This window comes from Sus scrofa, chromosome 5 (assembly GCF_054392235.1).
Source record: "Sus scrofa isolate SSC_HxYL_T2T_F1_AM1 chromosome 5, Sscrofa_HxYL_maternal_Yorkshire_Landrace_v2.0, whole genome shotgun sequence".
Classification (NCBI taxonomy): domain Eukaryota; kingdom Metazoa; phylum Chordata; class Mammalia; order Artiodactyla; family Suidae; genus Sus; species Sus scrofa.
This window is the reverse complement of record NC_139387.1, coordinates 48387633-48415191: the sequence shown is the minus strand read 5'-3', so window position 1 is coordinate 48415191 and position 27559 is coordinate 48387633. Positions and strand designations below refer to the sequence as shown.

The 27559-nt window shown below is 35.2% G+C and overlaps 1 protein-coding gene across 9 annotated transcripts in view; it reads left to right on the top strand.

Annotated features, from left to right (window-relative positions):
- The window catches only part of DNM1L (dynamin 1 like), a 64931-nt gene that overhangs the window by 21910 nt on the left and 15462 nt on the right, over positions 1–27559 (top strand). For 5 of the 9 annotated variants that reach the window (XR_014803648.1, XM_021092064.2, XM_021092063.2 and 2 more), the window contains exons 2-9: positions 7142–7289; positions 12864–12910; positions 13311–13382; positions 15639–15725; positions 21233–21395; positions 23909–24029; positions 25632–25763; positions 26690–26896. Coding sequence is in view for 8 of the 9 variants with exons in the window: in XM_021092064.2 (XP_020947723.1) it covers positions 7142–7289; positions 12864–12910; positions 13311–13382; positions 15639–15725; positions 21233–21395; positions 23909–24029; positions 25632–25763; positions 26690–26896 (977 nt within the window). In the remaining variant the exon portion in view is untranslated. Of the gene's footprint in view, positions 1–7141; positions 7290–11369; positions 11409–12863; positions 12911–13310; positions 13383–15638; positions 15726–21232; positions 21396–23908; positions 24030–25631; positions 25764–26689; positions 26897–27559 lie in introns of all 9 variants that reach the window. The other 4 variants (XM_021092062.2, XM_021092061.2, XM_021092057.2 and 1 more) reach the window with 1 other exon arrangement.

The following is a 27559-nucleotide window of genomic DNA, read 5'->3' as shown; positions in this document are numbered from 1 at the left end:
CCAAATTTTATCCTCTTAATGAGGAACATTTGAATGTTTCTCCTTATCTGCTATAGCAGTTTTAGTAGACAGTGCTGGGGACATTCCTGTAAATACTTCATTGAACTCATTTGAAAATTTCTCTGAAGTATCAAGTGGAATTACTAGACTAGTATATTTATTTTCATTTTTACTTGATATTCCTACTTGCTCCTCAGAATGTTTGTAACCCTTTATATTCCACCCAACAGATTGAAGTTTATCTATCCTGAGTATTGTCACGTTTTTAATTTATGGTCTTTCATTGTGGGTTTTATTACATCTTCCTAATTAATAGATTTGAGCAACTTATTTCTTGGCCCTTTATGGTTCTGTTTTTGTGAGTTTCTGTTCATATCTCTGCATATGCTTTTCTGTTAGATTGCTCATCTTTTTTGTACTGATTTGCAGGAGTTACTTATACATTTAGGTTGTTAATTCCTTGTCAGTTTTGTGGATCACAAATGTTTTCCCTCACTTACTTTATATGAGAAATAAATTGTAATTTTACTGTAGTTGAATTATCAGTCTTTTCTTCTCTAGTTTTTACTTTTTATGTATTAATCTTTCCCTATCTCAAAGTCATGAAAGTGTTCTTATAATACTTTCTTATTCTGTAATACATTAGAAATCACATTAGTCATTTTTTCACATTTATTTATAATTCTTCTGGAATTTGTGAAATGTATAGTTAAATGGTTTTTAGCATGTCCATAGAGTTGTGCAAACCATCACTGTAATCTAATTGTGAAATATTTTATCATCCCCTGAAGAAAGCTTTTATCTATTAGCAGTCACTCCCCACTCTCGTCTATGTCCAGTGTTAGGCAGCCGCTTGACCTTCTTTCTTGCCTGTTCTGGACATTTCATGTAAACAGGATCAAATAATATGTAGTCTTTTGTGACTGGCTTCTTTCACTGAGCATAATGTGTTTGAAGTTCATCTATGTTATAGCATGCGTCAGTGTTTTATTCCTTTTTAATGCTATAAAACATTTAATGAATGAATAATATAAAAAGTGTATATAAAACTAAGCATTATTTTCAGTATTTCAAAGTGGATTAAATATCTGTATGGGAATTCTCAGAAGATGACAACAGTGATAGAATAGTTTCCTAGTCCCCACATGACTTTCTCATAAAAACAGAACAAGGAGTTCCTGTCGTGGCGCAGTGGTTAACGAATCCAACTAGGAACCACAAGATTGCGTGTTCGATCCCATCCCTGGCCTCGCTTTGTGGGTTAAGGATCTGGTGTTGCCTTGAGCTGTGGTGTAGGTCGCAGATGCGGCTCGGATCCCGCATTGCTATGGCTCTGGTGTAGGCCAGTGGCTATAGCTCCGATTTGACCCCTAGCCTGGGAACCTCCATATGCTGCGGAAGCGGCCGTAGAAAAAAAAAAAAAAAGAAAGAAAAACAAACAAACAAACAAACCAAAAAACTCAGAACAAGTAGGATAGGAGAACCAAAATCCATGAACAACATTTGCAAGAAAATTAGTTGACCATGTTTTTCCACAAACGCTCAAATACCAGTAGGTTGGGGAACAGACCACTAACAGCTCCAAGACGTGTATTATCTATATAGGAAGAAGGAAGCAATGGAATGTCAAATAAATGTGAGAATTAAAAAGTAGCCAAAAGGCAGTCACTGGAAAGCCTGGAGGGTGAGTTTAAGAATCTCAGCTGAAACTGGGAGGGGTTTTGTGCACACTGATAATGGATGAGTGAAAAAAGTCTTGTAAAGTCTTAAGGGACTGGAGTACCTTCATGAAACCTTTAAAACCAACCAGAGCCTCCCTTCCAGGACCAGTCCTCACATGAGAAGGAACTGACAATACGGTTGAACATCCGTTGAAGAATACAAAGGAAAGAGAATGTCCAGATTAAAGTGGCAGAGAGGAACAGAACCAAGATATTTCAGAAAATGAACTTTATTTTCAAACACTACACAAAAACAATAAGAGGGAGTTTTAGGGTGGGAAATTAGGATAGCTCTTCTAGGCCAAGCTTCCTTCTAAAACTTGAAAATGAATTTCATTTAAATATCAGCAGTATGAAATGATTGTTGTCAAATCTCATACAAAGTATTTTTCAAAAAATGGGACTTATAATAGCATTCCTATAGACAACGAAAGCATACCAGAAAGACGTTCACAAAACAGATGAAAACCATTAGGTATTAAGACAAAAGACAAGACAAAATCATTTAATCAGAATAAGGCATTAAAAAAAAAAAAAACCCAAGTTTGTATAAGGTAGAAATTTTGAAAAAGCTAGGTGGTAGAACTTCGTGATGCATTAGAGTTGAAAGAAAATTTATTTTAGAAATGACAGAAGGAACATACCAGAGCATTATAAACATAACAGACAATAACTTTAAAAGAGGAAGATGTGGGACTTCCTGTTGTGGCTCAGTGGGTTATGAACCTGACTGGTATCCATGAGGATGCGGGTTCGATCCCTGGGCTCACTCAGTGGGTTAAGGATTTGGTGTTTCTGTGACCTGTGGTGTAGGTGGCAGACACGGCTCAGATCCTGCATTGCTGGCAGTCAGCTGTAGCTCTGATTCCACCCCTAGCCTGGGAGCTTTCATACGCTGCAGGTGCGGCCCTTAAAAAAACAAAACAAAACGAAACAAAAAAACCCTAAAAAAGAGAAAGACTTTTTTTTTTTTTTTTTGGTCTTTTCGCCATTTCTAGGGCCGCTCCCGGGGCATGTGGAGGTTCCCAAGCTAAGGGTCTAATCAGAGCTGTAGCCACCGGCCTACACCAGGGCCACAGCAACGTGGGATCCGAGCTGCATTTGCGACCTACACCACAGCTCACAGCAACGCCAGATCCTCAACTCACTGAGCAAGGCCAGGGATCGAACCCGCAACCTCATGGTTCCTAGTCGGATTCGTTAACCACTGCGCCATGACGGGAACTCCGAGAAAGTTATTCTTTAAAAAGGGTTAAGAAGGAGATGTAAAAAATAATTGATAGAAATTGACATAATAGGAACAGGTAAGAATTGAGTTCCCCTTGTGGCTCAGTGGAAATGCATCTGACTAGTATCCAAGAGGATGCAGTTTGATCCCTGGCCTTGCTCAGTGGGTTAAGGAGCTGGTGTTCCTGCAAGCTGTAGCATGGTGCACAGATGTGGCTTGGATCCAGTATTGCTGTGGCTGTGGTATAGGTTGGCAGCTGTAGCTCTGACTTGACCCCCAGCATGGGAACTTCCACATGCAGCAGGTGCAGCCCTAAAAAAAAAAAAAAAAAGCAAATGAGTGTTTTCTTCCAATTCTGCCATGATCTGTCTCCTTGAGAAACAAGATTTTTAGTGTATAGAAGAATGAAGACAGAGATGACTCAGATTGAGAGAGGTATCTGTATATATAGAGTAGATGGGCCAAGTGTTGGTTGGGCAAGATAGAGAAATAAGTTAAACATTTAACTCCAGGAGTTTTAAAAAAGAAGAGTAGGTAAATAAACCCTCTTCTCGAGGAAAAAAAATTCAGCAAGAAATTGATAGTATTAAAAATTAATAATTACAAAATGAAATAAATAAAGTATGGATTTGACCAATAAAATCAGTGTAATAGTCAATTGGGAAATCTGGTCAGAAAAAAGAACATAAAGCCAACATACTAGAAATAAGAAAAGTGAACAGTTTCTTAAGAATAAGTAGTTTAGGAGTTCCCATCATGGCTCAGTGGTTAACAAATCTGACTAGGAACCATGAGGTTGTGGGTTCGATCCCTGGCCTCGCTCAGTGGGTTAAAGATCCGGCGTCGCCGTGAGCTGTGGTGTAGGTCGCAGAGCGGCTTGGATCCCGCATTGCTATGGCTCTGGCGTAGGTCGGTGGCTACAGCTCCAATTCAACCCCTAGCCTGGGAACCTCCACATGCCACAGATGTGGCCCTAGAAAAGGCAAAAAGACAAAAAAAATAAATAAGTAGTTTATAAATTTGAAAATTCGGGAGAATTACTTGACTTTTTGTGGACAGGTTTTTATTTATTTATTTGTCTTTTTGCCATTTCTTGGGCCACTCCCGCAGCATATGGAGGTTCCCAGGCTAGGGGTCGAATCGGAGCTGTAGCTGCTGGCCTATGCCAGAGCCACAGCAATGCGGGATCTGAGCCGTGTCTGCGACCTACACCACAGCTCAGGGCAATGCCGGATCCTTAACCCACTGAGCGAGGCCAGGGATCGAACCTGCAGCCTCATGGTTCCTAGTTGGAGTTGTTAACCACTGAGCCACGACTGGAACTCCCTGTGGATGTTTTTAATCAAGCACATAAGGAATAGGAAATTCCCCTGTTGTTTAAATTATTTCAGAGTACAGAAGTGATGGAAAGCACTCTGTTTTACTTTATGAGAGGGCTAAATCTGGACTCCAAAACCTAACATACCAGATGTACCATATAATCTTAAATTTGGCTCTCAATATCTATTCAGCACTGCTGTTCTCCATCATAGGAGACCTTTCTGGACATGAGGAATGGGCTCCTATGTCCTCTGGCTTCTAATTGGATTTGGAAATGGTGGGCGTTGGCAGCAATTGGGGAAAGGAGGAGACTGAAGTCTGGATATGTATTCCTCTCACTCACTTCTTGTGTGTAGGTGCTTTAGGCTGACTCTCCCTCTTCTGAAAGCCCTTATCCATCTTTTGGAGCTTTCTCTGCCCTTACTAGCCTGGGTTATTGCACTGTCCCTTGTGATCGCCCTAAGCCTCATCCAAAACTTTGTAAATAAACTCCCCTTATACTAATCTAACTTGAGTGGACCATCTGCTTCCTGTAGACTTTTTCTGATATAGTAGATGAGATTAGGGTTTTTGCATTTTTAGAAAATATGAAATTAGAAGACCTATTAGTTTGACTAAGAAAAAAATACAGTACTGAAAGCGTATGAATTACAAAGTTGGGAAAAAGCAAATATCTGAACATTTAAAATATATAATAGAGGCAAGGGGTTTATTTGAGTATCTACTGTTTATTAGTGTTGTATTTATGTTAAATTTCTTGAGTGCGATCATTATAATGTGGTTATGTAGAAAAATGCTCTTGTTCCTAGAGATATGCCATAATATTTAGGGATGAAATGTCATGACATATTAACTTACTGTCAAAAGGAACAGTAAAAGAAAACTGTGTGAATGGAATACTACTCAGCCATAAAAAAGGATGACATAATGCCATTTGCAGCAACATGGATGGAACTAGAGAATCTCATACTGAGTGAAATGAGCCAGAAAGACAAAGACAAATACCATATGATATCACTTATAACTGGAATCTAATATCCAGCACAAATGAACATCTCCTCAGAAAAGAAAATCATGGACTTGGAGAAGAGACTTGTGGTTGCCTGATGGGAGGGGGAGGGAGTGGGAGGGATCGGGAGCTTGGGCTTATCAGACACAACCTAGAATAGATTTATAAGGAGATCCTGCTGAATAGCATTGAGAACTATGTCTAGATACTCATGTCACAACAGAAGAAAGGGTGGGGGAAAAAACTGTAACTGCAATGTATACATCTAAGGATGACCTGATCCCCTTGCTGTGCAGTGGGAAAATAATAAAAAAAAAAAAAAGAAAGAAAACTGTGTGTGTAGGAAGAAACATAAAGTATATGTGTCAACATCTTAATAAGGTATATGGTACTTTTGTTAAGGTATATGGATTTTCACTGTTAATATTCTTGTAACTCTTGTGGCTTTGAAATTCAAAATAAAAAGTTTTGGGAAAATATTCAAAACAACCAAAAATGAAGTATTTATGTGGATAAAAACTAAGAAACATAAACTAATATTTTTATTAGTTTATATTAATATAATACATATATAATAGAGTTTACATAATATAAACTAATAAGAAACATAAAATACAAGCATTTGAACAAGCAAATCACTGAAGGAGAAATGCAAAAGGCCCTTAAAGTGATACTTGACTGAATAGTAAAATCAAATTTAAATGAACTGTCAGTGTTGATCTGTTAAAAAAAAAGCAGCAAATATTCAAAAAAGTGATAATGTCCAATGCTGATGGGGATACAGCAAATTAAACATGAAGCATAGCTTTTTTTTTTTTTTTTTTTTTTTTTTTTTTTTTTAGGTCCTCACCTGTGCCATATGAAAGTTCCCAGGCTAGGGGTCGAATCAGAGTTGCAGTTGCCGACCTACACCAAAGCCACAGCAGCTTGGGATGTGAGCCATGTCTGCAACCTATACCACAGCTCATGGCAATGCTGGATCTTTAACCTACTGAGCAAGGCCTGGAATTGAACCCACATCCTCGTGGATACTAGTTGGGTTAGTTACTGTAGAGCCATAGTGGAAACTCCATACATGAAGCATAGCTTGGTACCTACCATCTGTCGGTGTGCAGTCTTTCAGTACCAGTGAATGCCTAAAATCAGTATGCTCTTTAATCACAGCAGTTTCATTTAATGAACCAAATAAATCTAATGAGGTAATAGGATAAAGTGAGTAAGGTTATATGTACAAAGCATGTTCGTTGCAGCATTGTTAATAGTAGCAGGAACCATTTATATATCCATCAATTGGGGTTTGGTTTTACTTATAGAATGCTATTTAACAACTAAGTACAGAAATTAACATATTGATATGGAATGATATCTCTGTTACATTAAAAATAAATGCAGGTTAGAGAAAAATACACATACTACTACCTCATTTAATGTAAAAATCTGCATGTTATGGCATAATTTTATATATAACATACAGACTTTAAAAATACCTTATTTATATATATAGGTATATATTTTATATATACACTAATATGGTTAGGACAGTATCAGAAAAGGTAGGAAGATTATGGGGGAAGTGGACACTTATATTCTCTCTCTTTTTTGGGGGTTATAGATTTTTTATTTATCCCATGAAATAATCATAGATTGTTACCACATAAGTGATTGGTTTTGCATTAGAATGTATAGTCTCTCTTTTTGTACTTTTTATTTCAAAGAAATAGAAATCATGTAATAGAAAAATAACTAAATTTTCATTTTAAGAGACTTTGCAATAACTTTAAAATAATTGTACAGTATAGTCTTACTGAGTTAGAAAATAATCTGGTAAGAAACTCATTTTGCTCTTGTGTATTCCGTTTTCAGAGCAGTGGAAAGAGCTCAGTGCTTGAAAGCCTAGTGGGGAGGGACCTGCTTCCCCGAGGCACTGGTATTGTCACCCGGAGACCTCTCATTCTGCAGCTAGTCCATGTTTCACCCGAAGATAAACGAAAAACATCAGGAGAAGAAAATGGTAAATTTTAGAATTGGAATAAAAATTATTTAAAACTTCATTTTTGGTCCAGTCTTAAAAAGATATGAATTGATTAGACAGAAATTAGTGGTTGTAGCAAAATCAGAAGTCTTTTGAAGAAAAGTGGAATGCATCTTTTCTCACATAAAAAAAGTAATTTTTGTTGTTTTCGAGGACCACGAGTCAACTTGTTTGAAATAGTACCTTTTTGGTAATTTAGTAAACTACTGTTAATACTATTTAAAGGAAGATCCAGTGTGATACTCAGTAAATAAGAGTCAGTATGTATGTATGTATGTATATATTTATTGTCTTTTTGTCTTTTAGAGGTGCACCAGCGGCATATGGAGGTTCCCAGGCTAGGGGTCTAATTGGACCTGTAGTCTTTGGCCTATGCCAGAACCACAGCAACGCAGGATTGGAGCCTGCGTTTGTGACCTACCCCACAGCTCACGGGCAATGCCAAATCCATAACCCACTGAACGAGGCCAGGATCCAACCCGTGTCCTCATGGATGCTAGTAGAGTTCATTAACCACTGAGCCACGACGGGAACTCCAGAATCAGTTATTTTTTAAAGTTATTGTGTCTTTTGTAGTATTGTTTTAAACTTTTTTCCTAGTGTTTGAAACAATGTTTTTGATTTTTCACTCTGTTTTAGAATTTAAATATTTAATTTTTTAAATTAAAAAAATTTTTTTTGATCTTTTGTCTTTTCAGGACCGGACTTGTGGCATATGGAGGTTCCCAGCCTAGGGTCTAATCGGAGCTGCCGGCCTATGCCAGACCCACTGCAACACCAGATCCGAGCTGCGTGCGTCTGTGACCTACACCACAGCTCACGGCAACGCCAGATCCTTAACCCACTGAGCAAGGCCAGGGATCAAACCCGCAACCTCATGGTTCCTAGTCGGATTCGTTTTCCACTGTGCCACAATGGGAACTCTTAGAATTTAAATATTTTGGATTTTAGTTTAAAGATTTTATTTTAAATAAAAGTGTTTTAGCTTTACAACATGGCAGTGTTATCTCACTTTCCCTTTTCTGGTCTTACCATGTGCATGCTAATTTTGAATCTTTGACCTTTCAATCTAAGATGAATATTATTTTTAAGAAGAGTTTTGATTTTTTTTTATTATTATTATACTTACTATCCTTTTCTTGCTATAAGGCATACCTATAAGGCACATACTATTTTGATTTTTTTAGGTTCTTCTTTCCCCCAAATAGTGAACATGGAGTATTAAGATAATATGTTATACCCTTTATAGCAGTTCTTTGGTTAAACTGAAAATATTTTAAGACATACTATCTTTATCAGCATATTTTAAATTGCTTATTAAATATTTATCCTATATTAATCATAGATTTATAGTAAGATTTTGAATGTTTAATCTTGCTTTTTTTAGTTTAGTGTTTGGCTTTATAAAAATCTATAAAATGTTCTAATTATTAAATTACATTTGCAGCAGAGTACTTTGTTTCTTATTCTGCAGAGATCTGTTTTCATTGCAGTTTCAGTCTACCTCTTATATTCTAATCTAAGATGGGATGATAGTGTGATGCAGTTGAAGTTATTTTAATTTCTGTGTCTGATCTTTTCCTTCACTTCTTATAGGAGCTTTGGTGTTGATAGCTTGGTGGGTTTTTTTTTAATGGGGAGGTAACCTGTCATGAGCATCTTTAACGACTATAGAAAGTTAATTGCTGAAGCAAGTTAAGGAAGCTGTAGATGTTAACAAGTAATATTTTTGGATATACTACCAGAGGATATATAAAATATTTTAATTATACTAGGTAGCTTCTTGGTATACTATTCATCACTTTGCATTTCTGTAATATGTCTTTATTATTGAAATTCTGAACCTTGAATTTAATCATTTTGGACTAATTTATAGTCCAGTTTCAAATGTATAGAATAACATTTAAAAAATTTCATTCCTACTAATATCATCAAATTTACCAAATAACTGAAACTAAGACTTTAAGAAACTGTATGAGATTGTGTCTTTCTTTTAACTCTTCATTTTCTTCAGTCACCTTGAAAAGGGCACATGATATCCTGACTCTCAAAAAGTATTTGCAGATGTGGGCAGTGTTTCTAGAAAGGGTATACATTTTAGCTATAGAAGCGTCAGTTCCTTAGTATCTCTTTGCTTATATGTCCACTCTGTTTTGTTGATGGCTCTTTTTGGTGGTTGGTCAGTAGATCTGCATATCTTTACACACACATTTTTTTCCAAGCTTAGTGCTTATTTTTTTTATATTAAAAAAACCATAAAACTTCACTAACAGTGACAACTCAGCCACCCAGAACATAAATTGATTGGAGTATTAAATATCATGTATCTTATTAATAACTAGGAGAGTTCTTTAGTTTTTCCTCAGAACCTCTTTTTCCTCAGGATAATCAGTTCTACCTATCATAAATCATTCTACCCCAGAGGAAATTAGAAACAACAAAACAGGAGACATTTAGTTAGCCAGAAGAGTATAAACTACCTGACAGCCTGACAACCATAGAAGAGAAAGGGAGGAAAACATAAAGACAGGAGAACATTAAAAAAAGAAATATCAGTCTCTTACCATTTTGTATAGGAATTTGTAGTCTCAAAGGGCTTTATTATGTAACAAAGGCTTAAGTTACCAGTAATAGGTAAGTTTAAGAACAGTGGATTCTAACATAACAGGAAACAGTATAATCTATTTTAGATTCAGGTCCACCAGAACTGCCAAAACTAAAATATTTAAATATTTAATATATGTAATTTAATTATCAGGATAATTTATTTAACATGAGATCCTTCATTCTGCCAACTACATAGGATAAATTGAGGTGCCATGTATAGATTTATACATATCTCATCTTGCCCCCCACTTCTGCCAGTGTAAAAGAATTTCCTGATAAAAATCTCATTGAAAACAAAATCAAACTGTTTTCAAGTGGGATGGGGGTTTTGTTTGAATTTTGAACTCCGTGATTACCTTTCATGTATTTGTGAAAAATAAGTCATGTTCCTCAGATCTCCATTTATTTATTTTTTTAATTAATTTTTTGATTGCACTGATGGCACGTGGAAGTTCCTGAGCCAGGGATTGAATCTGAGCTGCAGCTGTGACCTACGCCACAGCTGTGGCAACACCAGATCCTTAACCCACTGTGCCAGGCTGGAGATTGAGCCTGTGCCTCAGCAGTGACCTGAGCCACTGTGGAGAGAGTGCTGGATCCTTAACCCACTGTGCCACAGTGGGAACTCCCTCAGATTTCCTTTTGGACAAAATCCAAGAGTAGCATGCCAATTAAAGACCAAAACTGTTTCTGTGGTGTTCTGTTAAATTCAATATATATTGAGAAAAAAAAAAAGTTCACTATAAAGCTCAGTCTTAGCAGACAGAGTAAATACTTTTGTATTTTTAAGGTTTTAAAAGATGTGTTTGATATGTTTTGTAGATTCTTTTTGACTACGTGATTTAACTTTTCCCATAGTTATCAAGTATCTAAGGCAGTTTTTTGAATAGTAAAATGTTTAATCCATTTGTGTTAGAATTAGAAACCAGGGATCACATGATTAGTTGTAATGGAAAATAAAAATAAATTATGGCACACTCGGAGTTCCTGTTGTGACTCAGAGGGTTAAGGACCTGACATAGTTTCCATAAGGATGTGGATTTGATCCCTGGCTTCACTCAGTGGGTTGAAGATCCAGCATTGCCGTAAGCTATGGTATAGGTTGCAGATGCTGCTCAGATCTGGTATTTCTGTGCTGTAGGCCTCAGCTGCAGCTCCAATTCAACCCTTAGCATGGGAGCTTCCATATGCACAGGTGTGGCTGTAAAAAGAAGAAAAAAGTATGTCACACTATATACTTCATTTCCATCACTTAAAATATTATATATATATATACTTCCCTCTAATTATAATTAATTATAATGGAAATTATATAGTTGTAAATTTTGAATAATTGAATGCTATGTGCATTTGAAATGTCAGGCTTTTGCACATTTGATTTTTTAGAAAGGTTTGAAATATTAGGGATAAGCACTAAACTTACCATTCTGTGCTGTTTCTCTTTAACTACAGACCCTGCTACATGGAAAAACTCAAGACACCTTTCTAAAGGTTTCCTTTATCCATTTGTTTTTGGCCCTACTTTTCCTATTATGCCTGCATGTGTGCTTTTGTACTCTTACAGGCTGTGTGCATTTTTTTTTCTTCCATTTTTATTTGCCTATCCACATTGATTGATTGCAGGTGTTAGTGGTTCTTGTTATCTTTTGGCATTGCGTCAGAATGCAGGCTTTTTTTTTTTTTTTTTTTTTTTGGTGAATGTAATTTATTTTATCTTTATTTTTAAAAACATGCTTGTGAAGCCAGGCCTCTTCTATATGATAAGGTAAATTTAAAACACCCCTGTGGTATATAGTACCTGCCTCTGAGTTCTATTTATTTAGAATACTCCAGTCCTCCAATGAGACTTCTTGGAAGAAGGTACTAAGCTTCAAGTAGGTGAGCGTTTTACTTGCAAAAAGGATCCAGTTTATTTATCATTATTCCACCAAAGAAGCTGATCCACTTTTTCCTCAATAAGTATTTATTTGAATATCTTACAGTCATTTTAATTTTGTGTCAGGTCACTGATATGCATTTTTCATAAACTTAATCATCAAGATATTTAAAACTATGAGTTTGGCAAGAGCAGAATAACTGCTTGGGGGAGGCAAAGTTAGTTTACCTTTCTACAGTTAAACATTTCTAGCTTCTCTGAGAAAATTAGAATAAAACTTGCTCTTCAAGTTTTAGACCACTTAAAATAGTGCCTACAGTGAATAATTTTTCCTTTTCTCAGCCAGTGCAGGAGGACCACACCTGTTGGAAACTACTGGAGAGTAGCAGCTCCATACAGTGCATGCATATACTAGGTCCCCCTAACCCCGCCATTTCATTTCCCTCCTACCCTCAGTTCCAAAGGAAAACAGTCTTGTTCCTGGGGGAGAAATCACCTTGAAAATGTATGTAAATTACAGAATAGCTTCATACTACAGAGAGAGCTCTTTAAAATAACAACCAATTGTGACTTTATAGGTTACCTTCAGGATACCAAATTAAAATAAAAAAGACAAAATAGATTGAAAAGTTAGCTGTTTCATTCATATATTGCATATTTTTATCTATTATACATGCTTTTTGTATATGATCCATAAGTTTTCTTCTTTTAGCCATTAGCTTGAGTGTTTTCATCAAACTGCTTTATATGTAAAATATTTAAAAATAAAGAATATATATTTTACTATGATATAATTACATACAAAATATGAGAGGTGAATAATTTATTCATAAAATCTAGATTTCAAAATAGTGGGAAGACCTGTGAGCAGCATTGAAATTAGTCATGTTTTTGAAATACCTGGTACAGTTTTTTAAATGTGAAAGTATACTTTAGCAGATCTTAAAATACAAGTTAACTTGTAGTTAATGGCAAAATAGGAACAAACAATACTGTGTTGCCTTTTTGAATTTCTAAAGATAAAAAGTAATTTCCATACTTTCCAATAAATGGAGTTTTTCTTTTTTCAGGAGTTGAAGCAGAAGAATGGGGTAAATTTCTTCACACCAAAAATAAGGTAATCATACAAGAATATCATGAAATAACATGTTGAAAACATTTTTTTTTTGTACAAGTAGTTGATAATTTAGTTTCTGATGATTGGCAATGTAGCATTGTTATCCTGAAGCAGCTGTTCCTTGTAAAATAAATCTTATCTTGGTAACATTTCTAACATTTATTTGGAAAACACTTTAAATTGAACCCTATTCTCTTTTAATTTGGAAATTCTTAACTATTGTGGAATCAGGCATCTGAGAAATTCATAAAGTATGACTCCTTGGTTCAGAGAAATATATTAGAATTTGTTTATTAGTTCTCTTTGTAGATTCATAGACATTCTTGAAATTTATCAGACCCTGCTTAAGAACTTTTGATCTTGTTTCGAATATCGTGTTTTTTATTTCAATGATTTTTAGCTTTACACAGATTTTGATGAAATTCGTCAAGAAATTGAAAATGAAACAGAGAGGATTTCAGGAAATAATAAGGTAGGCATCTTTATAGAGCTGGAAAGTATAGCCATCAATAAGTACATCATTGAGAGTATTCTGGTCTTTGAACTAATGAAATATTTTCACAAATATATAAAAACTTCAAAATCTCTTTTATTTCTTAGAGCTTTTATATACTATCAGATATCAAATATTTCATTTATCTGTTTATTTCTCAAGAATTTATTTGTTTTTGCCTTTTTTTTTTTTTTTTTAAGGGCCGTACCCACAGCATATGGAAGTTCCCAGGCTAGGAGGTCGAATTGGAGCTACAGCTGTCAGTCTACACCATAGCTTATCGCAATGCTGAATCCCTGACCCACTGAGTGAGGCTGGGGCTCGAACCTCATGGATACTAGTCAGATTTGTTTCGTTTGAGTCATAGCAGGAACACCTTTCTTTCTTTTTTTATGGCCACACCATGGCACATGGAAGTTCTGGTTTTGCACATGGCAAAACTAGATCCTTAAACCACTGTGCTGGGTCAGGGATCAAAACCATGCCTCCGTAGCCACCTGAGCGACTTCAGTCGGATTCTTAACCCACTGTGCTGTAGCAGGAACTCCTAAATGTTTATTCTTGATCTTGAGATGTATATGACACTTGTCTATAACTTTTTCTATTTAGTACTTCTACAGTGTTATCTTTTTCTGATGGATTGATTGTACTCTAACTCAAGAAGCATTATATAACTTACAAGATAACATGTATTTTTTTTTTTTTTCTGGCCGCATCTTCGGCATATGGAAGTTCTTGGGCTAGAGGGTCCAGTCAGAGCTGCAGCTGAGGTTTATGCCACAGCCAGGGCAACACTAGATCTGAGCTGCACCTGTGACATCTGATACAGCTTGCGGCAACTCTGGATCCTTAAGCCACTGAGTGAGGCCAAGGATCAAACTTTGTATCCTCATAGAAACTATGTCAGGTTCTTAACTTGCTGAGCCACAAGAGGAACTCCAAGATACATGTATTTTGAAGAGCTCTTTTTCTGACTTGGGTAAGGCTAGACTAACTTATGAAAGGAAAGAGAGGGAAATTTTTTTTCCGTGAAAATGTAATGTTAGTAACTGTTTTATAGATTCTGAGAATTTAAAATAAATTAGGTGTCTATGAAATAATGCTATTTTTAGCAACATGATCAGACAGAAAGACAAATATCCTTTGATATCACTTATATGTGGAATCTAATAAAAATAATACAAAATAACCTATTTATAAACAAACTCATATTGCAAAATCAAACTATGGTTACTATAGGAGATACTTTTTGCTATCTCTCTCTTCCCTTCCCTTTTGTTTTTTACCTCCATTCTTAACAAGGACATATTTAAATCTATAAGTGGGCCTTTGCTAAGTACTAGTATTAAAAAAATATTTATCGAGTCCTTTTATCTGCTAGATACTATGCTAGAGATGTTTTTCCTGACGGAAGGGCATTTTTGGAACCATGTTAATTTTTTTATGCCTATTCAGGATATTTGTCTCTGTTTTAGTGATTGACTGAGCTTTGTTTATTATTGAACTCTGAGCAGGTAACCTTTTAGTTCCTGCTACTGCTGCCCTGATTTGTTTTAATGGGTTACCTGTGTCTCACTCTCTGAAATCAAGAACTTCTTAAATTTGGATAAAGATACCTTATTTTGTTCAGTGCTAAGTCTGTTAAGCATATTTAAGAAATTTTAGGAGTTCCTGCTGTGGTGCAGTAGTTAACGAATCCGACTAGGAACCATGAGGTTGCGGGTTCGGTCCCTGGCCTTGCTCAGTGGGTTAACGATCCAGCGTTGCCGTGAGCTGTGGTGTAGGTTGCAGACGAGGCTCGGATCCCGCGTTGCTCTGGCTCTGGCGTAGGCCAGTGGCTACAGCTCTGATTCGACCCCTAGCCTGGGAACCTCCATATGCCGCGGAAGCGGCCCAAGAAATAGCAACAACAAAGACAAAAAGACCAAAAAAAAAAAAAAAAAAAAGAAATTTTATCTGCTTAGAATCAAGAGAAAAGAATGTGAAATAGTATAAAGGACATATATTGTGTATGTTAATAGTATAGGTTTGGATAGGATTATGACCTATGGCTGCCTTATTTCCTATATGTTTCATCAGGTTTTGATTGTTGATTGTTGGAATGTTTTAGAATCATAGTTTAGTTAATATTTAAAAGCATATAATACCTACTTAAAATGAGGTTTACTTTAGCATCTTATATTTCATCAAAATCTTAATGTGATTTTAATATGGTATTTTAAAACTTATTTTTAGGGAGTAAGCCCTGAACCAATTCATCTTAAGATTTTTTCACCAAATGTTGTCAATCTGACACTTGTGGATTTGCCAGGAATGACCAAGGTAAGAATAGTTGCTGCTCATTGTGCATGTGGTCATGTTTGTTTTCACTTAAACAAATGTGGTTTTTCCTTAACCTCATATAGATTAATCAGCCTTTTGGGGGACAATTACCTTGATCTATTAGCAGCATTTAACATAGCCTTCCTTTGTCTTTGAAAAACTTTCTTTACTCTGCTTCCTAGACAGCACACTCTAGAGGATTATTTCTGATCTCACTGGCCATTCCTTCTCAGTCTCTTTTGCTTGTTTCTTATCTTTTCAATGTCGAAACAGTGACTGCTCCAAAGCTTAGTTTTTAGATCTCTTGTCGAGAGGGTACACTTAACCTCTTGATGATTTCATACAATCTCATGCCTTTAAATATTAGTGTCTGTATGCTGATGACATTCCCAGATCTCCAGACTTGTGTATTCATCCTGTATATCCAACTGTCTACTTGACATAAATACTTTAAATGTCTAATAGGCATTTCAAACTTGATGTGTCTAATACCAAATGCCTGATCTGTCCCTCAACCTAACTGGATCCTTCTCTAGTCTCCCCTGTTGTAATAAATGGCCACTCTCTTCTACGTTGCTTAGTCAAAAGCTTGTAGTCATTCTTTGACACTTCTTATCCTACATACTCTACTTTCTCTGTCAGCAAATCCTCCTAGCTTTACCTTTAAAATACAGGCATACCTTGGAGATATTATAGGTTCGGTTCTAGACCACTAAAGTGAATATAGCAATAAAGCAAATCACATAAATTTTTTTGATTCCCAGTGCATATAAAAGTTATTTTTACACTATGCAGTTGACCCTTGAACAAAGGTTTCAACTGCATGGGTCCACTTAAATATGGATTTTTTTTCAAGAAATATATTGGACATTTTTTTGGAGATTTGTGACAATTTGAAAAAACTGCAGACAACCACACAGCCTAGAAATAACAAAAAAATAAAAATATACAAATCTATTATAAAAAGTTAAAATTTATCAAACTTTATGCATACAAACACAGATTGTACATGGTGCCATTCGAAGTAGGAAGAAATGTAAACAAATGTAAAGAATGCATATTTACTCATAACTGCATAAAATTACTTGTAGTATATACTGTAATATGCATACATAATCACAATATGTACATAATTTCATAGCCGTCTTCTGTTGCTATTGAGCTGAGCTCAGGTGTTGTGAGTATCCTGTTAAAACCCTGTGTGACGCTAATCATCTCTGCATGGGCAGTTCATCTCTCCAGTAAATTGCATATCATGGTAAAAAGTGATATCTTGAGGTTCTTGAATATTTTTCATCATGTTTAGTGCAATACCGTAAAGCTTGAATAACACCACAAGACCCATATGAAATGCTGATAGTGGTACGAGAAGCAGAGAGAAGTCAAGACGATACAAGGAAAAGCTGAGTTGCTTGACATGCAGTGTAGATGGAGGTCTACAGCTGCAGTTGCCCACCATTTCAAGATTAATGAATCCAGTTTAAGAACCATTGTTTAAAAAAAAAAAGAAAAAAAAAGAAAGGAAATTCAGGAAGGCATTGCTGCAGCTATGCCAGGAGGCTTGAAAACTTTGCACTTTATGTGAAATGCCTTTTTATCTTATATTGAAATTTCAGCTTTTATGTGGTTGCAGGATTGCTATAGGAAAGGCATGCCTATGGACTCTAACACGCTTTGAGAAAAAGAGAAGTCATTATATGACAACTTAAAGCAAAAGGAAAGTGAAATATCTACAGCTGGAGAATTTAATGCCAGCAAAGGGTAGTTGATAATTTTAGAAAAGTTTGGTTTAAAAGATGTTAAGATAACAGAAGGCAGCAGAGTTTTCAGGTGCCATTAAGAAAATCAAGGAGAAAGGGTATATGCCTGAACAGGGTTTTGTTTGCTTTTTGTTTTTTGGCCGCAGCGTGCAGCAGCTTGATGTAGGATCTCAGTTCCCTGATCAGGGATTGAACCCAGGCCTCAGAGGTGAAAGTGCTGAATCACAACCACTAGAGCACCAGGGAACTCCCACTGCCTGAATTTTGCTGCAATTGAAAGTGCCCTATTCTGGGAAAAAATGCCACAAAGGACATTTATTAGTAGGGGAGAGAAATGAGCACCAGGATTTAAGGAAGGAAGGGATAGGCCAACTCTACTGGATTGGGCAAATGCAGTCAAGTTTATTATCAGGACTTCCCTTATCTATAAAGCTACTAACCCCTGAGCCTTGAAGGGAAAAGATAAACACCAGTGATTTGGTTGTCCAAAAAGAAGGCCTGGACAAAGAGAACCCTTTTTCTAGATTGGCTCCATCAATGCTTTGTCCCTGAAGTCAGGGCTGCTTTTTAAAGTTCTTTTGGTATTAGACAGTGCCTCTGGCCATGAAGAACCCCTTGAGTTCAGCACCACTCTTGAAGTGGTCTGCTTGTCCTCAAACACAGTGTCTTTAATTCACCCTCTAATCAGGGAGTCATATGGACCTAAAGGCTCATTACATATGGTACTCTAAGGAAAGGATTGTCAGTGCTATAGAAGAGAGCCCTGATAGGGAGAAGATGTCGTCATTACTAAAAAGCTATAAAAGGCCTTAAGCCTGAAACAATAAATTCCTACTGGAGAAGGCTATGTCCAGATGTTGTGTATGACTTTAGGATTTGTGACAGAGCCATTCGAGAAAATCATGAAAGAGATTGTAGATATGGCAAATAAAAAAAGTGGGGGGTGGCTGACTAAAAGGTTTCAAGATATGGATCTTACAGAAATCTAAGAGCTAAAGTAGACACTACGACAGAGGAATTAACAAGAAAACTTGATGAGATGAGTGCTTCTGAAACAGCGGCAAATGGGGAAGATGTAGAAGCAGCAGTGCGAGAAAACAAATTAATGTTAGGCAATCTGTCAGAAGAGTTCCAGTTATTTAAGACTGCTTTTGACTTGGTGGAAGACGGATTGGAACTATATAGAGACATTATTATAGTGAAAAAATAAGAGTCAGACAGAAATTACATATGATGTATTTCCATCAAGTTACACTGAGAGTACCTGCCTCTCCTGCCTCGTCTTCTACCTCCTCCTCTTCTTCTGTCTCTGCCACCCCTGAGGCAGCCAGGCCAACTCCTTCTCATCCTCCATCTACTTGATGTGAAGATGATAAGGATGATCTACTAATGAATAGTAAATAATCATCATGCCATAGAGTTAATAAGCTTATCTGTTATATATATGTGGGAGCATCTTCATGTGAAAATCTAGAAACTGTATGGCAAGAACTATAAGATGTTTTTGTGCCATCTTTGTCATCATTGCCCAAGTATTCATTGTGTAGAACATCATGCACAAGATTTGTATTAAAGTGGATAGCCTATCCTACATAGGCATAAGGTGAGTGATATTTAATATAAAATTAATAATGTGTTAGTTTTCTTACTGTTTTATTTATAACTTTGCTTTCAAAGAATTATATTACCATACAGTATGCTTTCTCTCATAATTGGAGAAACTATCAGCTTACCATCACAGGTAAGTGGTTTCCATACTATATTGTGAATATGACTGTAATACTGTATGCTGTAAAAATTTTATTTATTTATTTATTTGTCTGTTTAGGTCCATGCCCATGGCACATGTAAGTTCCCAGGTTAGGGGTCGAATGGAGCTGCAGCTGCTAGCCTACAGCACAGCCACAGCAATGCCAGATTTGAGCTGTGTCTGTGACCTGTGCCATAGCTCACGGCGATGCCAGATCCTTAACCCACTGAGTGGGACCAGGGATTGAACCTGCATCCTCATGGATACCAGTCGGGTTTGTTATTACTGGGGAGCCTCAATGGGAACTCCTGCTATAAAAATTTTGTAATGATTCACTCAGTGTATAGGCTAGGCTACTGTAAAGCAGTCATAACAGTTGCATTAGGCAATCATTGTTGCTTCTTTATTATCACTGCATGAATCATTATATCTGTAAATAAATATGAATTTCTATTTCACATTATCCTTTCATTTTTGATGTCTAGTGTCAGTAATAACATATAATGTCTACAGTGTTTTGTATCATACAACAGTATTTTTTAAAAAATAGAACTACTTTATTTATTTATTTATTTTTGTCTTTTTAGGACTGCACCAGTGGCATATGGAGGTTCCCAGGCTAGGGGTCTAATTGGAACTACAGATGCCTCTGAGCGAGGCCAGGGATCGAACGCACAACCTCATGGTTCCTAGTTGAATTCGTTTCCACTGTGCCACAACGGGAACTCCTCATACAACAGTATTGATGTCCATGCCTACAATTTATCTTGTAAACAGATGACATAAGCTTTAAGTATTGATATGTACAATACAGTACTGTAAATATATTTTCTCTTCCTTACAATTTTCTCATTAACATTTTCTTTAGCTTACTTTAATATAAAGAGTACAGTATATAATACATTTAACATATAAAATATATTTTAATTGACTGCTGTTGGTAAGGCTTCCAGTCAGTAGGAGGCTATTGGTAGTTAAGTTTTTGAGGAGTCAAAAGCAGATTTTTCGATTCCATAAGGGGTCAGTACCCCTAACCCTGTGTTGTTCAAGGGTCACCTGTACAACAGTCAAAAGTCAACTGTTAAGTGTGCAATAGCATTAAGTCTAAAAAATAATGTTAAAAATACTTAATTGCTAAAAATACTTAATTGAAAAATACTTTATGCTAAAAAATGCTAATCATCATGTGAGCCTTCAGGGAATCGTATGTAATCTTTTTGCTGGTAGGTTTGAAATATTTCAAGAATTACTAAAATGTGATACAGAGACACAAAGCAAGCAAATACTTTTGGAAAAATTGACACCAATAGACTTTCTTGTTACAAGATTGCCACAAACCTTCAGTTTGCAAAAAGTGTGATATCTGTGAAGTGCAATAAAGCAAAGTGCAGTAAGACAAGGTGTGCCTGTATATCTGGAACTCTGTCATGTCTTACAAATTCATAGGCGCCATCTTGAGCTAGCCACTATCATCTCAGCTGGATTACCCCCGTAATCTCCTAAGGGGTCTTCCTCATAATTTATTAACTAGGCAGCCAGAGTGATATTATTAAAGTGAAAATTAGATTGCATCTTTCCTTGGCTCAAAATCTTTCCAGTGGTTTCTCATTTCACTCCAAGTAAAAGCTTAAGTTTTTAAAGAGATCTAAAATATCTACTCAGTCTATCTCTATTATTCTTCTAACTCCTGCTCTAGTCTTCTGCCATTTTGTTCCCTTTACTGGAGTGTTCTTCCCCCAGATATCTGCATGTACATCTCCCTTATCTCTTTCAGTTTCCAGTCCTTCTCTCAGATGTCTTTATCTGGGTGAGGTTTCCCCTGATTACCCAATTTAAAAGCATAATCCAATTTAAAACAATAATTTAAAAGTATAACATTTAACCTAAGTATTCCTTAGTCTCCATTTTTCCTGTTTTCCATCTGTAAATGGAAATGGGGTTGGGGAAGCTGAGTTGGTTTTTATCACTAGTTCCTTGATCATCTCTGTTTGGTTCAGGTGCCTGTAGGTGATCAACCTAAGGATATTGAGCTTCAAATCAGAGAGCTCATTCTTCGATTCATCAGTAATCCCAATTCCATTATCCTCGCTGTCACTGCTGCTAATACAGATATGGCAACATCAGAGGCACTTAAAATTTCAAGAGAGGTAGATCCAGATGGTAAGGACAGATGTTAATATCTAATGCGATGCTTGGTTCATAATGGTAAAGGAGGGGTTTTAATTTTAAAAAGAATATCTTTAGCTTTTGACACATTTTAAAAACAATGCTTTTCTATTTTAATACAATATCAAACAAATTTTGATTGAAAATAAAGTTTTAATGGATAAATTGCTGTACGGGCTAGGCAAAAATACTTCTCATGATGTTCATATTTGTACTGACTACCTAATGATTTTAAAATAATAAGATGGTTTGCAAAGAGTTTCTTGCTTTTACACATAAAATGATTTTGGTTTTGAATGGCTGATTTCTAAGAGTAACTTATCTTAGGTAATCATTGTAGATTATTATAGTATAAGAGATAATTATGGTATCTACATTCTTCAGAGTTAGAAAACATTTAGATAGGTTTAAGGCAGAGCCAATCCTTAGAAAAATAGTTCATACTGTGGGTCAGTATATGATACTTCGCTAATGCTGTGGTGTGCATCTCTTAGTATATGTAAGATGCCAACTTGTAAGTTATTATTGCTGCTAATGAATGTATGCTTTGCTCCATACAGAAGCCATTTTTTTTTTCACCTGAGTATTGAGGGTCTGTAGGCTGTGTCATTTCTTTTCTTTTCTCTCTCTCTTTATTTTTAAATTAGTTAATTAATTAATTATTTATTTATTATGGCTGCAAGTGTGGCATATGGGAGTTCCCCAGGTAGGGGTTGAATTGGGACTTAGAGCTGCCAGCCTGTACCACAGCCACAGCAATGCTAGAACCAAGCCGTGTCTGAAACCTATGCCACAGCTCACAGCAATGCCAGATCCCCAACCCACTGAGTAGGGCCAGGGATCGAACCTGCATCCTCATGTACATTAGTCGGGTTCGTTATTGCTGAGCTACAATGGGAACTCCTAGGTCATTTCGTAAAACACTTTTTTTTTTTTTTTATCATTTCAAGTTGTTTTATGTATGTATTACATGAGGAATTAATGCTCATTTTAGTTAGATTAAAAGAAACTATATTGAAAGGTTTATTTAAATTTTATTTTTATTAAACTGTTAAGCATTCTATACGCATCAATTCTATTTTAAACTTACCCTTGAGCCATAAATATAATCATACTTTCGATCTAGTAATCTTAATCTAGTAATGTAGTGTAAGAAAATAATCCAATCCAGTATTATTTATAAAAAAAAAAATTAGAATCAACCTAATATATGGCCCACAGTAGGAATGATAAGATAATAATAGAACATGATGAAATCATTAAAAAGGATGACTTTGTAGATTAGGACCAAAACAGAAAAGTGCTTATAAGTGAAAAATGTCATATGTAAAATTGAACACTATGCAGAGCAGCTGGAGCTTTCATATATTGCTGATGGGAATGGTATAACCACTTTGGGAAACAGCTTTTTAAAGAAGTTAAATCAGTAGTTCCACTCATAGGTATTTACCCATGTTAAATGAAAACCTATGTTTATATAAAAACCTTTATGCAAATATCTGTACTAGCTTTGTTCTTAATCTCCTAAAACCGAAAACAACACAGATATTTCTCAAATGGGGAATGAAAAACCAAACTATAATGTGTTCATACCATGGAACACTATTCAGCAATAAAAAGGAATGAACCATTGATATTTGCAACAACATGGATGACTTTCAAATGCATTATGCTAAGTGAAAGAAGCCAAACTCATAGTACAGCGTGCCAAGACCATCAAAATAATTACAGGGACTGTGTGATGGTTAATTTTAGGTATCAACTTAACTGGCTACATAGTACCCAGTTGTTTGGTCAAATTCAGTCCAAATGTTGCTGGGAAGGTATTTTTTAGATGTGATTAATATTTAAATCAGTAGACCTTGAGTAAAGCAGATTATGCTCCACAGTGTTGGTGGGACTTATTTAATCAGTTGAAAACTTTGACTAGTCGAAACATTTAATAAATTGAAAAAGACTGAAAACTTTGTACTCAAGACTGGAACATAAAAACTATGCCTGAAAAAAAAATTTAACAGGATATATCTATTTCTATCGGTAGGATATGTTAAATAAATTAAAACTTTTATGATTAAAAAATGCTATGTATATGATTACATTTTATATAGAATTCTGGAAAAGGCCAAGCTAGGAACGGAAAACAAGTTTGGGTAGTTACAAGAAAATTTTGCCAGAGGGATAATGGACCTGTTTCGTCTTGAGGAAGTGGTGACATACCTTTGTGTTTGTCAAAACTCATGGACCTGTATACCATACATGAGTGAATTTTAAAATGCCAATAGAAAAGTTAGCCCAAAAAGAGCTAATTGAAAGTTACATTTAAAAAAATTTTTAAATTAAATATGATTATTAAAATTAATTTAAAAAAGTATTTGTAAGCAAAGGAAAACATTACCAAAATAATGGCAGAGGTAATGTTAGGTAGGATTTTAGATTAGGATTGTCCTTTATTAATACTTAATAGCTTAATTTAATGGGTCGTTTCTTTTCTTTTTTGCATTTACCAGGTCGCAGAACCCTAGCTGTAATCACTAAACTTGATCTCATGGATGCGGGTACTGATGCCATGGATGTATTAATGGGAAGGGTTATACCAGTCAAACTTGGAATAATTGGAGTAGTTAACAGGTTAGCAATCAAGAATGGAATAAGAATTGTAACATTCTCATTTCAAAGGAAAACTGAATTTTTTTTGGAGTTCCCTTGTGGTGCAGTGGGTTAAGGACCTGGCTTAGGTTGCTGCTGTGGTGTGGGTTTGATACCTAGGCTGGGAACTTCTGTATGCCGTGGACACAGCCAAAGAACAAAAAAAAGCAAAAAAGCAAATCTGAATTTTTTGAATCAGTCTGAAATGTGATAGTGTTCTGTTATTATAATATAATGGAACACTATAACATAGTGTTCATGTTATTATAATCTTGGTATTGCTGAAGAATTCATTGAAACAAAGGGAGAAAAGCCTCCTCTAGATGTTCACTAAAGCTTCCTGTAGATACTTTTAAATAGAAAATGTTTCTAAAGTAAGCAGTGCCACAAAATGGAAGAAAACTTAATAGCCAGGCTTGAAAATTTCTTCTCTATTATGTATGAAGGCACTGGATTTAAAAAAAAGTATTATTTAATTTGCACTCAATCAAGAGAGAGTTGTTAAGGTGGTAGGATTTTAATCAGTTTAGCTTCTCACATTAGTAATTCTATATAATTGGCAGAATGTGAGTTGGAGAAATTTTATTAAAGGTATCCTAATTATGAGTAGCTGGAATTAAAAATTGTGGAAAGGAAACTAACTGGTATTGAGTATCTAATTATGTTTTAGACACTCTATTATGCGAAATTTGCAAATGGTGTCTTTGACCCCTTAAAACATCCCTGTGAGTTATGTACGTTAATCTGTTTTATAATTACAAAACTTACTAAGTTATATATTTATACCTAAGTTGCATGGCTGGTGAAAGCAGAGCCAGATCCAAGTGAAGAGCTCTCTTAGTCCAAAGCCTTTATAAAATAGGAAGCACTGTAACTGTCATGAGATCTGGGTTCTAGCCCTAGTTCATCCACAAACTAAGTATAATGTAGGTTTAAGTGACACCTAAATTTTTGAGACTCAGACTTTTTAAAATAAAAATGTTGCTAAGTGATGTCTTTATAATTGTCTGCTTCTATTTACGTGTCTTCTCCCTCAACCCTACTTTTTTTTTTTTTTAATTTTTAAAATTCTCACTATCTCTCTTTTCAGGCAAACAGCTGGTTTAAACTGTTTATTTGTAGATGACTACTCTTGAATTTAGTCTGCCTATGGAAAAATATACAGTTGTTTAAGACATATTTTTTTCACTTGTCTATCCCTGTTACTTAAGAGTACTGCTTTTGACTGTAGTTAATGGTAATAATGAGACCTAAACTATTCTGGCAATGCTTACTTAAAAGTCACACAGTTTGAATCTTAGCTGAACTACTTAATATATGACCTTGGGTAAGTTAGTTAATCTCCCTGGGCCTTAGTTATTTTGCTGTAAAATGGGATAATACTTATTTCATATCATTATTGTGAGAGTTAAATAAAACAAGCCATGTCAAGCATTATAGACAGTGCCTGGTTGCCGCCATCATCGTCATCAGTTTTAGGCTTTCATCATCATCATCGTTACCATCACCATCTAAAGTACTTAGAGGACCATAGCTGACTTGAGTTGAACAGTTTTTTCTTTTTTTTTTTTTTTTCAATCTTAGGAGCCAGCTAGATATTAACAATAAGAAAAGTGTAACTGATTCAATCCGTGATGAATATGCTTTCCTTCAAAAGAAATACCCATCTCTGGCTAATAGAAATGGAACAAAGTATCTTGCTAGGACTTTAAACAGGTAATATTTTTTACCTTTTGGAAAATGAGATGTTTTTGGTTTGCCAGTAGGTGTCTGAGACATTTGATTATCACTTCCTTACATGAAAACGCAAATTTTCATTTTTTGCAAAATTTCATTTTTTGCTTCTTGTGTAATAGGTTCTTATAATGTAGATAATCTATTTTTATTGAGGTGGTTGGCATTAAATCATTGAATAATCTAGGAATGCTCAAGTGAATTTTAAAATGCCTTAAATCATGAAATTCTTGATAGTCGTTTTATTCCTGATGATAAAGCTAGATGGCAGATAACTTCATTTCCATTTTGGATTTTGGAACTAAATTAAAATTCATAATTTTCACAATCTATTCCTAATTTGTCTTCTATTCCTTTTCATAAAAATAATTTAACTTATATACCTTGAATTCTGAATACCCACTGATGGCAGCAGGAATAGAAGACCTTTCTAGATAATATATGAATGACTGAAGTAAAAGCTGTTTTCTTTTACTTTTGGTTTATTCCCTAAATAGATTATAGGCTGAAGGACATGGATATTAACAAGATTGAGTTTCTCTGTGCTGTGTACCCATTGTAAAAGATAAGTCAGAAAACAAAATTATGTAGGTAGAGTTGGATTGAGTAGCTTACTTTCTTTGATGTAATTGTAATAATATAAAATTTTTTTCAATTTATGTTTAGTTTTCTAGCAGTTGCTACAATTTGATGGGTTGAAGGCAACTTTAAAAAGCATTTACCAAGATGGTTTCTTTCATGTCATTTTTTTCAGACTTAAGTATCTGCCTCTAGTCTAAGACTTCATTATTTCCCACCAAAACAAATTGTTTGACCTGTTTTCCCATTACTTACATTTTAAAAATTTGACTGCTTGGGTCTTCAAAATACAGTTTTACTTTAAAATCCTTTCTTTCTAACCTTTTTAGGTTACTGATGCATCACATCAGAGATTGCTTACCAGAGCTGAAAACGAGAATAAATGTTCTTGCTGCTCAGTATCAGTCTCTTTTAAATAGCTATGGTGAACCTGTGGATGATAAAAGTGCTACTTTACTCCAGCTTATCACCAAATTTGCCACAGAATATTGTAACACTATTGAAGGAACTGCAAAATATATTGAAACTTCAGAGCTGTAAGTAAGAAATTTCCCTATGGATTTGATTACCCGGATTGATGGGTTACTTTATTTTGTTACAGTGACTTTTACTCTGAGATTATCTCATTGTGATTTATCTGTAAAACAGGAATATCACATTGTAGAAATGATCGATGATGTCTGATATGTGTTTAAAATGGTTTATAAACTGTAAAAGTATGATAAAAGTTTCAGTTTTTTAAGTAAGATTTTAATTGATAAGCATTTATAAAAATTTCATAATTTAACTTTTTAAATGTTCGTTGTTTCTTTAACACACATAATTCATGAAAAAATACAAAAATGCAAGTAAAAAAAATAAATCATAAGGACAAATTTACTTGTAATTCCATCATCCAGAAATAAGCCCTGTTACTTTGGCATTAACCTAGACATTTTCTATGCATCTATTAAACATATTATAAATTCCTGTAGTACGTATCTTTAAAAAGCAGATGCTATGGAATCGTTTCTTCAAATCAACACGTCACAAACAACTAGTAGTAATTATACATTTGTATTCTCAATTTTAAGATTTATGTATAATTTTACATTTTAGATATATACTTTTATTTGTTGAACCAGTCCCTACTATTGGTAGTTTGCTTCATTTGTACGCGAATATAAACAATGCTGTGATGGGCTATCTTTGGGGCCTGT